Source organism: Marmota monax, unplaced genomic scaffold (genome assembly GCF_021218885.2).
Source record: "Marmota monax isolate L192 unplaced genomic scaffold, Marmota_monax_Labrador192_F-V1.1 WCK01_AAM20220418_F8-fsc00503, whole genome shotgun sequence".
NCBI lineage: Eukaryota > Metazoa > Chordata > Mammalia > Rodentia > Sciuridae > Marmota > Marmota monax.
Window position 1 is genome coordinate 296,078 of NW_026693958.1, and position 12,713 is coordinate 308,790.

Below are 12,713 nucleotides of genomic sequence, written 5' to 3' on the forward strand. Positions count from 1 at the left end.
AGGCTGATTTTATTCTCACTTAAGCATTAAATTTTATGAACTAGCTTCCATTTCAAAGCTGGTTTTACTTAAATCACAAAACCTTCATATCCTTGATATCAACCCTGATATAAAAAACTGTAGCCTCTCTGCAGTTATTAAAACTGAAATTCACAGTGTTCCCTTCATGCTCTTTTAGATTTTAATACTCTTCACACCTTACTTTGAATCTTGTTGAGATTTTGTTTTCCTAAGGGACCCTGATTAATTGAACATAGGTGTCAATATATGGGCAATTTTGAGCCAATTCTCAATTCTTGGTGGCTTCCAAAGCGTTCTGTATTCATCTGTTTTTCTCAATATGAATACTGTTCAACCACCAGTGTTGAATCACCTATCTATTCAATAAAAATATAACTAAAGAGAATTTACTATATGCCAGAGACAGTAAAATAGATAAATATTTAAATAGCCCCAGAAACATATGATACACACCAAAAATACATTCCAGAATTTGGTGAGTAAATATACATTTTCAAAATTTAATTTTAATGAAATACTGTGAGGTTAGTAAAGTTTGTTAACATTAGGATGGAGGAAATTGAGGACTGAAGAAGTTAAATTCTGTCAAACTAAAAAAATCAAGGTCAAAGTACCTGTCCAGGCTTTCATGAACTGGAGCCTATTGTTTTCAAACAATTATTATACATAAAGCTTCATTTAAGTAAGTGAATATAATTGAGAAAATGAAATCATAATGCAGCCTTAAAGTGTCAGTGGTGTACGTCAATCAGGAATGATGAAGAAATATGATTTAGATGCATAAAGAAAAGTGCAAAAAAGAGTATTTCATCAAGACCAAAGATGCATCCAAGGAACGTGAACAGAGCTTAGAAATACACTTGTATCATTAATCATTTAATCTACAGTGAATTGAAGTGTTAGCAAGAAAATAAGAAGAAAACATAAAGTTAAAAAAAGAGACAATTCAGAAATTCTGTTACCTTTAATAATGTTTTTTTTTTAAAAATGGTTATAAGTATATAAGAGGAGGAGAAAGAACTACAGACATAAGGGGACTAATTATCTACTAGGGATCAGTCTAAGCTGATGTTCTGAGGTTCTATAACACAATGTTCCTAAATACTTATGAAATTATTATCATATTACACATGAAATATTATCCAAGGTTCAAACACTGGACATTAGGACAACTGCAACACAAAAAGGAAAAAGGAATATATAGTAAATAATATTATGTATGTGTATATATAGCAACAAAAGAAAATAATAGAAGTATAGGTTTACATATATATTTTTCATTCTGTATACACACTGTCAATTGTGTGATCTTCCTTACAAAACTACTATTTTTAAAAGATAGTTTTGTGGGTCAGGGATACTAATATAAAGTACAAGTCTTATGTTCTTCTTTAACTTACAAAGGCTTTACACCAAAACAAGTATGTATGTCTGAATCGTGCCATTAACCATACTCATTTAAACTTTACTGATTATTTATAAGTTAAAAACAGAAAAGAATAGTCTGAAAGTTTTGAAATATGTTTAATCCCACAGCTGGAAATTGAAGAGACACAAATATAGATAAATCAAAAGACTCACTTGTGACTCCTTGGCTTGTTCCTGTGTTCTCTCCATTTCAATGTTACAGTCCACTGATCATGCCCTCCACCTGCCTCTACTTTGCAACCTAAGTCCTGGTAAATACACATTCTCTAGGAATGCATTTTAGAGCTGACAACTTTTCTGAGAGCTTCTTTCACATCCTTATTTCTCAGGCTATAGATGAGGGGGTTCAGCATGGGGATCACCACAGTGTAGAACACCGTGGCCACTTTGTCAGCATCTCCACCATTACCTGAAGTAGGTCTACAGTAAATGGAAAGGATTGTTCCATGGAAGACAACAATGGCTGTGAGGTGGGAGGCACAGGTGGAAAAAGCTTTGCTCCTCCCCTCTGCAGAGCGCATCTTCAGGATGGTAATGAGAATGAACAGGTAGGAGGTGAGGATGATCACAATGGTCATAGATTCATTGAAAGTAGCCATGATGAACAGCAGCACCTTGTTCACAGTGACATCAGAGCAAGCAAGACTTAGGAGAGGGGGTAAATCACAGAAGAAGTGATTAATCACATTTGACCTATAGAATGGGATCTCAAGGGCTGAGCACAAGTGAATCAGAGCACACACTGATGCTAAGAGATAACAGCCAGAAACCAGCTCTGCACAGAGCTTCTGGGACATGATGACCATGTACAGCAGAGGATTGAAGATGGCCACAAAGTGATCATAGGCCATCACAGCCAGGAGGAAGACCTCTGTAACCACACAAGTGCAAAACAAATAGAATTGTATCATGCATGCTGGGAAGGAGATGGCTTTGTCCTTGTTTAAGATGTTGGCCAGCACCTTTGGCACAATGACTGAGGAGTAGCCAAAGTCCACAAGAGACAAATTGCTGTGGAAAAAGTACACGGGAGTGTGCAGTTGAGAGATGACCTGGATCAGGGCAACCATGCCTAGGTTGGCTAAAACTGTTACTGCATAGATCAGAAGGAACACCAGGAAGAGAAGGACTTTCATCTCAGGGATATCTGACAATCCCAGCAGAATGAACTCTGTCACAGTGGTGCAGTTTTCCTCAGCCATGTGCCTACTATCTATGTGGCTGGGGAGGAAAAAAAAACCCTAAATGTTATACTTTATTATGCAATTCAAATATTATTTTGGCTGGTAAATAATGAATTAAAAAATAAATAACAACAGACTCAATAGGATAGTTTAATTTTACCTATCAAGAAATTAGAAATCTTTCACATGAAATTTGACAAAAATTATAGCATTGCATAATAGAGATATATGAAGCCTATAGTTTACTTCAGAGATCATATGAAATAATTAATATTTACAAAAACTTGTATACATGCTTTGATTAGCTTTTCAAAATCGCAAGCTTGGCATAGAATCATGAGGGGGTGATGCCAAAATATTATTTGATTGGACTCATTTCTCTATAAATTTCAAAACCATTTTTCCTAGCTTACTCTGTGATCAATACTCTAAATATTATGATCAAAGGAAATAAATTTTAAAATCTAGGGTAACATTTTCTGAGTTTTCCACTCTGACAACTAACAAGATAGGCGACCTCTTTGTTATTGTTAACCTACAGGTGTTTATGTTTTATTGATATATTTTAGAGATTCAGGGAATTAGTTCTCTTGAGAATAGCCTTCCTCTATTTGTGAGTTTTCTTCTTTCAAGAGAGCTATTTGATAATTTATTTATCTGATTCTATCTCAAGAACTTGTCAAATCTGTGTATAGGATGTGATTGAGAATGAAGACCATGATCATAGCAGCATTATTTATGATACATAAATTTCAGAATTGAAGTATCAGATAGAGGGAAAATGTCCAAAATTATAATACATATATGAGAGAAAATGCATTTCTCTTTAAATGATCACATCAAATAATTTTAATGACATGATAACTGCCATGATAAAATGAGAGTAATAAACAGTAAAACTGAGGGACAGAGATATTATGTATACATAGTCATATGGTTTTCTTTCTCTAAATGATTAGGAAAAGTGAGATGTCTTTCTCTGAGTTCAAAGTAATGCACAGTTTAAAAAAATGTTTTCCTGTATTTAAAAAAAAAATAGGGGGTTGTTTGCTCACAGACCACTGCTTACTAACCAGGAATGAATGTGACCACTTTGTGACACTTTATGACATTTGTCAGTGACAGTTTTGGTTTTCCCAATGGTCAGTGGAAAAAAAAAAAAATATATATATATATATATATATAGTTTAACAATGTATGTGGTTTTATATATATATATATATATATATATATATATATATATATATATATATATATATATATAGTTGCTAAACACTGCGTAATGCACATGGCCATCCCTCTCCATCATCCCGATGACCAACACCACCAAACACCCCCAGGATGATACTGTCAGTCATTTCACACAGTTGAGAAATCCTGCAAGGGACACTTCAAAGTGCTTTGGGCAGAGCTAACATAATTCCTATCTTTTCCACTTCAGAGATGATTCACACATCTATGTGCCTCAATGGAAATCCTCATGGGTTTCTCATGGCCACTCTCAGCATCGTGGTTACTGTCAGGAGACTCTCCATGCAAGGTCAACCAGGTTGCAGAGATGGAGTTCTTGTGAGAGAGATGTAAAGGAAGGATGGTAAAAGGCATTCATCTGCATTATTTATGTTGATTTTCCTCTCACACTAGCCTTTCTTATGAGACATGTGGTTTTGCAGATTTGTTCCCATTTCCCATTGAGAATGTCTTTTACTATAGAAGCAGCAGTATATTTTCTTAAAGGAATGCTTAAAATTTGGCATTTCTCAAAGCATTCTCTAAGAAAAGGATAATATATACACAGATTTTTAAAAAAAAATTGTAGTACTATTTCCCTCCTTTATACATCATTTTCTCTCACATATGATTACAATAGATTCCAAACATAGGAAAATATATCAAGTTTTCAGGTTCCAGAAAATATTATTAATAACCACAGCCCCCCCAAATAATGAGCTTGTAATCCAACCTACCTGTATAGTAGACATTCAACTGTTTTCTCTTTTTCTGAAAATGTTATGATGGAAAATGTCATAGAATTTATGTCTGTGGATGTTCCTCTGGGATCTGTGTTCCCTAAAATTCTCAAAACAATCACTGATATCTGTAAGATATCAACAAAATATCAAGGAAACTCTTGGGATTCAAACAATTTTTTCCACTATGAGATACAAAATGGGGAAAACAAATAATGTGGTACACATTATGATTCTGATTTTTGTATGTTATTAAAAGCTAACACCATTCATTGAGAATTTTGATGAATTTGAAACACTGTATGTACATCCAAGCTTTGCCTCTTTGAGTCCTCACATTGCTATTATGAAATATATGAATGCATTTGTCTGCCTTATATGTAACAGCTCCTTCCTGCAAGGTAATGGGTCTGAAGATACATTATTCTCCAAAGAAAGAGTGGGGATAATGAACCTCCATTAGTGAGAATAATAGCCATTGCTCACATTTCCTGAGCACTTTCTATGTGCAAGGTACTTTTCTAAATCTAACTATTAAAATATTTCTTCTTTATTTTTATAAAAATAAAAGTATCAATGATTTTATGTCCCTTACAAATGAAGTGACTGAAGCACAGACAGGTGTAATTCGCCCAAAGTCACAGAAAATCCTTAGTGGAGATAGGCCCCATGGTACTTTTCAGTTTGTACTACCACTTGACTATGGGGAGAGCATAGTTTCAAGGACTCTGGGAGGACAGAGTCCATGTGCAATGCCAGAGGCCATTGTACTGGGGTGCTTCACCATTCTTCCTGTCTTCTCCATTCCTGAATATAGAACTTTAATACGAATTCAAGGTGTTCAAACCACAGTCTGTGTGCCCCTAGGTAGAACAAACATTTAAAATTTTCATGGAAGTAGTTTCTTATAAGCCATTTCTAAATTCTAAAAAACATACAAACAAACAAACAAACAAACAAACCTCTTCCAAGTTTGATCCGAAGAATTTCTTAATTTAAGGAATCTTGGGTTTCCTTGAATTTGCAGCTAGCATACCTACATTCCTTTTACCCTATACTTTAATGGGATTTTTCTCTTATCCATTCACATTTTCTCTGTGAATTACTCTAATGAGAAAAAAATTCCAAAATCTAAGACACATTATCAAGAATAAAGGCAAGAACAAATATTGTCGAGGATGTGGGGAAAAAGGGAAGCTCATTCATTGCTGGTAGGACTGCAAATTGGTGCAACACTATTGATAGCAGTATGAAGATTCCTCAGAAAACTCTTGGAATAGAACCACCATTTGACCCTTCTATCTTACTCCTAGGTTTATACCTAAAGGACTTAAAATCATCATACTACAGTGATGCAGCCATGTCAATGTTTATAGCAGCTCAATTCACAATAGCTAAACTATGAAAGCAACCTAAGTGTCCTTCAATAGATGAATGGATAAAGAAAATGTGGTACATATATTCAATGTAATATTAATCAGCTTTAAAGAAGAATGAAATTATGGCATTTGCTGGTAAATAGATGGAGCTGGAGAATATCATGCTAAGCAATATAAGCCAATTCCCCAAAACTGAACACTGAATGTTTTCTATGATGTGCAGATGTGAATTCACATTAAGTGGGGCACTAGGGAAGAATAGAGTTGCCTTAGATTAGGTAGAGGGGAGGGAAGGGAAGGGAGAAGAGGATATATGGGGATAGTAGAAGGAAACAGAATGAAACTGACATTATTACCTTTTATCTGCATGACCAATGTGATTCTATAACATGTACAATCAGAAAAATGAGCAATTATACCTTATCTCTGTATGATATATCAAAGAAAATAAATGCATTCTACTGACATGTATAACTAATTAAAATGAATTAAAAACACTTTTGAAAAAGGACAACTTGAAATATTCATGACTTCTGAAGTCTTCTTCAGCAAGACAATCCAACTATTATTTTCCCCTGGGGTATACAAATGTATTTTCATGGAAAAGGGCATGTATTCTAGTCCATGGAGGAATATTTTGAAATCAGATATAAAGTAGGCTGATGGAAATATTTGTTGAATACTAATTCAGGGTGCTCCTAGTAAACCCTAAAACTTTTGTCACAAGATGAATACTACTGAAGAGAACATCCCATGATACCAAAGCAAAAAGAGTATTTGCAGTGAACATGATTGACTATAATGAATGTCATCCAACAAATGCCACACAGCAAACTATTTGCATTTCAATATCTCATACTTAAAGACCTGTGAGGCATTTGTAAAAGTTGGTTGGTTTTTATTTCTGGAAGAAAAACGTAGGGTAAACACTGCAACATATTTTTACAGGAATCAACTTCTTTAACAAGATTCTTAAAGTTCACAATAGAAAACCAATAAGTGGAATGGAATTAAACTAAAATTTTTCTGCATAGCAAGGAAAACAAGTAAAAGCATGCACAGTGACACTCTAGAATGGAAGAAAATTTTTGCCACCTGTTCCTCAATAATTAATATCTAGAATATATAAAGAACTAAAAAAAAACCTTAACACTAAAACACCAAATAGTTCAATTAATGAATGAACAAAAGAACTACACACATACTTTTCAAAAGAGAAAATGCAGGTGGCATACAAATACATGAAAAAAAACAAAACAAAACAAAACAAAATTTCTAGCAAACAGTAATTTATTTCTCCTGTCTGACTTTTCTCCCTCCCCACTGCCTTCTATTCTTCCCAGTCTCTGGTAACAGTTATTCTATTCTCAATTTCTCTAAGATCAACTTTTTAAATTCCACACAGAAGTGGGATTACGTGATAATTGTGTTTCTCTGTCCTGCTTTTCCACTTCATCTAATATTGCCCAGGTCTATCTGAATTTTTGCAAATGAAGTTTTTCATAATATATATTTAAACCACATAATATCATACAATATGCTATAATATCATATAGATAAAATAGTATATATGCAAGGTTAAATGTGGATGTTAAATCTTATAAACTGTTTTATTACATTATTTTGAATAACAAAGTTACATGTAGAAGAATGATAGATATCTTTAATTTGCATATGGTAAGACCTGAGAAAATCTTTGCAGTAAACTTTCCTGAGTTTGAAAAAGTGATTAACTCTAGTAACTTCAAAACAAAATGCTCTAAAACTTATTTGTTAAAAATAACAACCCTTATTGAATTGGTCAGCTGCAATATTGTCATTTACTACAACATTGAATTAGAAATGAGACTGAATACACTTGACTTCTAGAATTAAGTTAGTTTTCTACAAATACATTATTTAATTGAAATTAGAAATCCAAAACCATATGCCCATGAAAATAAATATTTTCAGGAATATTTAAAAAGTTTAATTATATTTTATCAAAATATAGAGTTCTTATATTTTAATTAGTGATGTAATGTGACTATTATTAATAATTACAAAACAAAAATTATAATGAACAAAATAACATTATCAGAAGAAATACTTTATTTGGACATATGAAATTGGGCACCAGATTACTCTTTTCCCTTAATAAAATAAATGGATTTTTTTAATATATATTAATGATTGTTCAGAATTTTATCTAAACAAATTTAGTAAAGAGAAGAAAAATGACACCCAAGTTATTTTAAAAAAGTGAGTTTATTAAAGTAGAAATCTGGTGTTTTTAATCATCAAGTGAATAGGACTTGATGATTTTTATCTTATTTTGAATAATAATATGGTGATATTAATTATCCCTAGATGAATCTTTATGGGTCTTATTATTTTCACCATCACAAAATGATCATATACTTCAGTGCTGTACTATGCATTATTATAATTATTATTTCTATTTTGTAAATAAATTTCTCATGTTTATTAATAGGCTGGTATACAATAGGTATCTTATAAGAAAGGGGGATTAAATTAATATTGAGTTATACAAGGATATCACAGATAGAATGCATGTGTCTTTTAATCTTCACAGTTTAGAAACTATATTATGCTAACTAAATTTGTGATTAAATGTATTAATGATAAGAGAGATTGCTGACTTTTACAGTATGGAAAAGAGCCAAGTTTATTCCGTTGGAAGTGAAATCCATTTCCACTACATTGCACAATATTAACTATGTCAATATTAATGGTATCCTTAAAAACCAACCTTCAAGAACACACTTTATATATGAGAACAAACTCTATGATACTATGATGCTCAAAAAGAAGGGACTTTACCACAAAATAATTTGCTGACAGTGTCCTTGACATCCTTATTTCTCAGACTGTAGATCAGGGGGTTCAACATGGGGATCACCACTGTGTAAAACACAGAGGCCACTTTGACCGTGTGCCTGGAGTTCTTGGAGTTGGGCACACAGTAGAGGAACAGGATGGTGCCATGGAAGATGGAGATGGCAGTCAGGTGAGAGGCACAGGTGGAGAAGGCCTTGTGTCGCCCAGTGGCTGATCCCATCTTGAGGATGGTAATGAATATGAACAAGTAAGACATGAGGATGATGAGCAGTGTGCTGACTCCATTGAAAGTGGCAAAAATGAATAGCAGCAAATAGTTGGTGTGGGGATCTGAGCATGAGAGGGAGAGCAGGGAGGAGAACTCACAGAAGAAGTGGTCAATGGTGTTGGAGCCATGGAAGGACAGCTGTAGAGCAGAGAACGTTAGTATCAGGGAACAGGCCACCCCCCATGCATAGGATCCAGTCACCAGCACAGCACAGAGTTTCTGGGACATGGCCACTGTGTAGAGCAGAGGGTTGCAGATAGCCACAAAGCGGTCATAGGCCATCATTGCTAGCAGAAAAGCTTCAGTTACCACAAAGGTACAAAAGAAAGAGTATTGTACTATACATTCTGAAAAAGAGATGCTTCTGTCTTTTGCAACTAGGTTAACGAGCATCTTGGGAGCAATGGTGGAGGAATAGCAGAAATCTACAAAAGAGAGGTGGCCGAGGAAAAAATACATGGGGGTGTGAAGTTTGGGATTAATTTTGATTATGGCAATCATCCCAATGTTCCCTACCACTGTGACGCTGTAGATATCGAGGAAAACTAAGAAGAGGGGCACTTGCATTTGTGGGTAATCTGAGAAGCCTAAGAGGGTGAACATGACCCCACTTTTATTTCCATCTGAGAGGATCATGGCTTCTTTAGGTTATAATATTAAAGTTAGTCTTGAAAATGAAAATAATAATGAATGATGTGAAGAAACAGTAACCTTGATTCATTCCTTTATAGAACCTGTAGAATGAAGCAAGTTTTCTTTAGAATCTAGATTTTTATTATACAAAATAGACCATATGTTTAAATTTTGACAAGCAACACCATTTTTAAATTTTCATGAAGATCTTGAAGAAAATTTTAAGTTATCAAAAGTAATTTTGAACATTAAGATATGGGAAAATGAGCTCAAAATATTTATGGCTATTTTAAAAAGATCCTTGCATAAAAATTTCAGCCATTATTTAATATTGCATATTCATGAAAATGAAGCCTACCAGTTTCATGATTGATTATTTCAGCTCTGTATCTGTGAGAAAGTTTTCAACAAATTAATTTTATATTATGTTTACATGGTACTGTTTACTGCCAGCACTATTTCTTGTTGCTGTATTGCTAATTCCATATAGCACTTTAATCTGTTTGACCCAATAAATATGATACTGAAATATATAACAATCGTATTTCAGAAGACATTCTTTTCAACTCTTTTAACATTACCCACTGAATAACAAATTTAGAACAAATTTTAAAGATGGTCTAGTTGATTGTTTCATTGTTTTTGAGTTGACAAAACAGAAGCCAGGGAAAGTCTAACCTTCCCAATGACACAAAAAGACCAATCTTCACCTCTGTCTTAAGCTCTGATCCACAGACTTCTAGTCATGAGTCCATTCCCTATACTAGACTAATCCACATTCTAGGTCTAGATGCTAACACATTTCCTTTGTTAATAATCACACTTTTAATTTGTGAGTAAACCAGGGACTTTTATACATAGAAATAAACCCATGACCGTGAACCTGTCACACAGCATCAAAGGAAGGAACAGAATGAGATCCAGGGAAATGTTTTCACCCAAGAGTATCAAGAGTAACTAATTATATTTAGGAATCTGCCAGAAATTTTTCAAAGACAATCTGTTTATTCTCTCTCTCTCTCTTTCTCTCTCTCTCTCTCTCTCTCTCTCTCTCTCGTTCCTTGTTTCTGTTTCTGTCTCTTTCTCTTTCTCATTGGACCCAGTAACCATTAGATGCTACCATACCACAAATGTCTTTCTCTATTTTTTTTTTTTGGTAAAGTTGTCTATGCTCACATAACCAAATAGATAGTTTTCAGGTAGTGCATCAATAAAATTGGCAAAATATATGCATGATTAAGACATTCAAAGGCTCCAAGCTTTTTATATTTATAAATACTAATCATTAATGTAAACTCAAAAGAAAATCTTTAGTGTGACCTCAAAAGGAGCAATCACAAAGCTAAAGACTCTGATTATCACATTTTTAATAATAAAATTCCATTTATCTAAAGCTTTAAAAATTTATTTTAAACCTGTATTACATAGAAGATAATGACTCCTATGATCCATATGCTGTTATATGGCTAGTAACTTTATATATCTTTGGGTTTAGAAAACACAGTGGCACATATCTTCTTCCCTATTGGCTTTGGCTCTCCAGTGTGATTACTACATCTGTTCACAGGAATCACATTTCTTATTTTATAATCTTAATAAAGTTGATAGCTTTTACTTTTTTTCACTAGAGTCTATTCTATTGGAATCAATTTCATTTTACTTATATCCTTGCCTATTCTACATTGTCCATGCCTCCACAATTTGCAGAAGTGAAACAATACACATTCCCCAGCTTTTCAGAGCTGTTGTTCCTCCCTGCACCATACCTTCTTTGAGGAGCTTGGCTGAGCCAGGGCCACTAATACAAAGCCTGACAGTCGGTGCTTTCTTGTTCCTTGCAAATTCACATCTGTTTCTCAAAGATCATGTCGTTCTACTGACTTTCTTCCATCTTCACTTGTCTTCCTGATTGAAATAAATTTCAATCTTTCTTTTGAATTTTAAACCTGATAAACCAAAGTTAGGCCTTCTCCTGGTTGGGAGGGAAATCTGTGTTCTTATACCTGTAGATAAGACCCTTGGAGACAAGAACCCTAGAGACTAGATATTGTCCCCATTCTCTAGAGGTGACAAAGCAACTATTAAACTAATCACCTTATCTGATAGTTATTTTTAATTATGTATTTTTAAATTATCACAAATAAATTCTTCATTATGGACTACTCTGTGACATTTCAATACATGTACACAATATGTAATGGTCAGATTAGGGTAGATGTCAAATCTATTAACTCATGCAGTTATAATTTCTTTATCTTGGGAACATCCAAAACACTCTCCACCAGGTTAGGAAATGTTCACTAATTATCGCCAACTGTATTCTATCATGCTATGGAACATTAAAAGTTATTTCCTTCACACATCTCTAATCTATGTAATAGCCTTTCCAAACTCTGCTTCCCTGACACCCTTCCAAGGCACTGGTTATGCTTTTCTGTTCTTTACTACTGAATCAGCTCTTTAACTTCCACATATAGGTAAGAACTTGCTGTACTTTTTCTGCATTAGTTTGTTTCACTTAGTATCATATTTTCCACTTCCATCCTTGTTCCTGCAAATTATGTGATTTCCTTTTTTCTAGCTGAATATTACTCCATTGTTTCCTTTACCATTCCCCATCCATCAATGGATACTTAGTGTGATTCCATATCTTGACTCTTGTACATAGTGCTGCAGTAAACCCATGAGGGCAAAAGTCACTTGTACATAGAGTTTAGTTTCTGATTTAAGTTCCCAGTAGTGGGATTTCTCAATCATATGTTAGTTCTATGTCTGGTGTTTTGAGAAAACTCTATGTTATTTTCCATAATGGGCTGTATTGATTTTCATTCCCACCAACAGTGTACAAGAAATCCTCTTAATTCCCACATTCATTAACAATTGCTACTTCTCTTCTTTTAGGTAATTGACACTCCAAATGGGTTGAGATACTATATCACTGTGGTTTTCATTTGCATTTCTTGATAATGTTATTGAACTATTTATATCA

At 33.9% G+C, this 12,713-nt stretch overlaps 2 protein-coding genes across 2 annotated transcripts; both read right to left on the reverse strand.

Annotated features, from left to right (window-relative positions):
* Positions 1 to 1,715: 1,715 nt before the first annotated feature.
* LOC124106335 (olfactory receptor 5L1-like) lies at positions 1,716 to 2,651 on the reverse strand. The gene has a single exon (XM_046463942.1). It carries the CDS (start codon positions 2,649 to 2,651, stop codon positions 1,716 to 1,718), a length of 936 nt encoding a protein of 311 aa, XP_046319898.1.
* A 6,134-nt stretch (positions 2,652 to 8,785) lies between these two features.
* LOC124106326 (olfactory receptor 5D18-like) lies at positions 8,786 to 9,727 on the reverse strand. The gene has a single exon (XM_046463935.1). The coding sequence runs from the start codon at positions 9,725 to 9,727 to the stop codon at positions 8,786 to 8,788; it is 942 nt and encodes a 313-aa protein (XP_046319891.1).
* Positions 9,728 to 12,713: the final 2,986 nt, after the last annotated feature.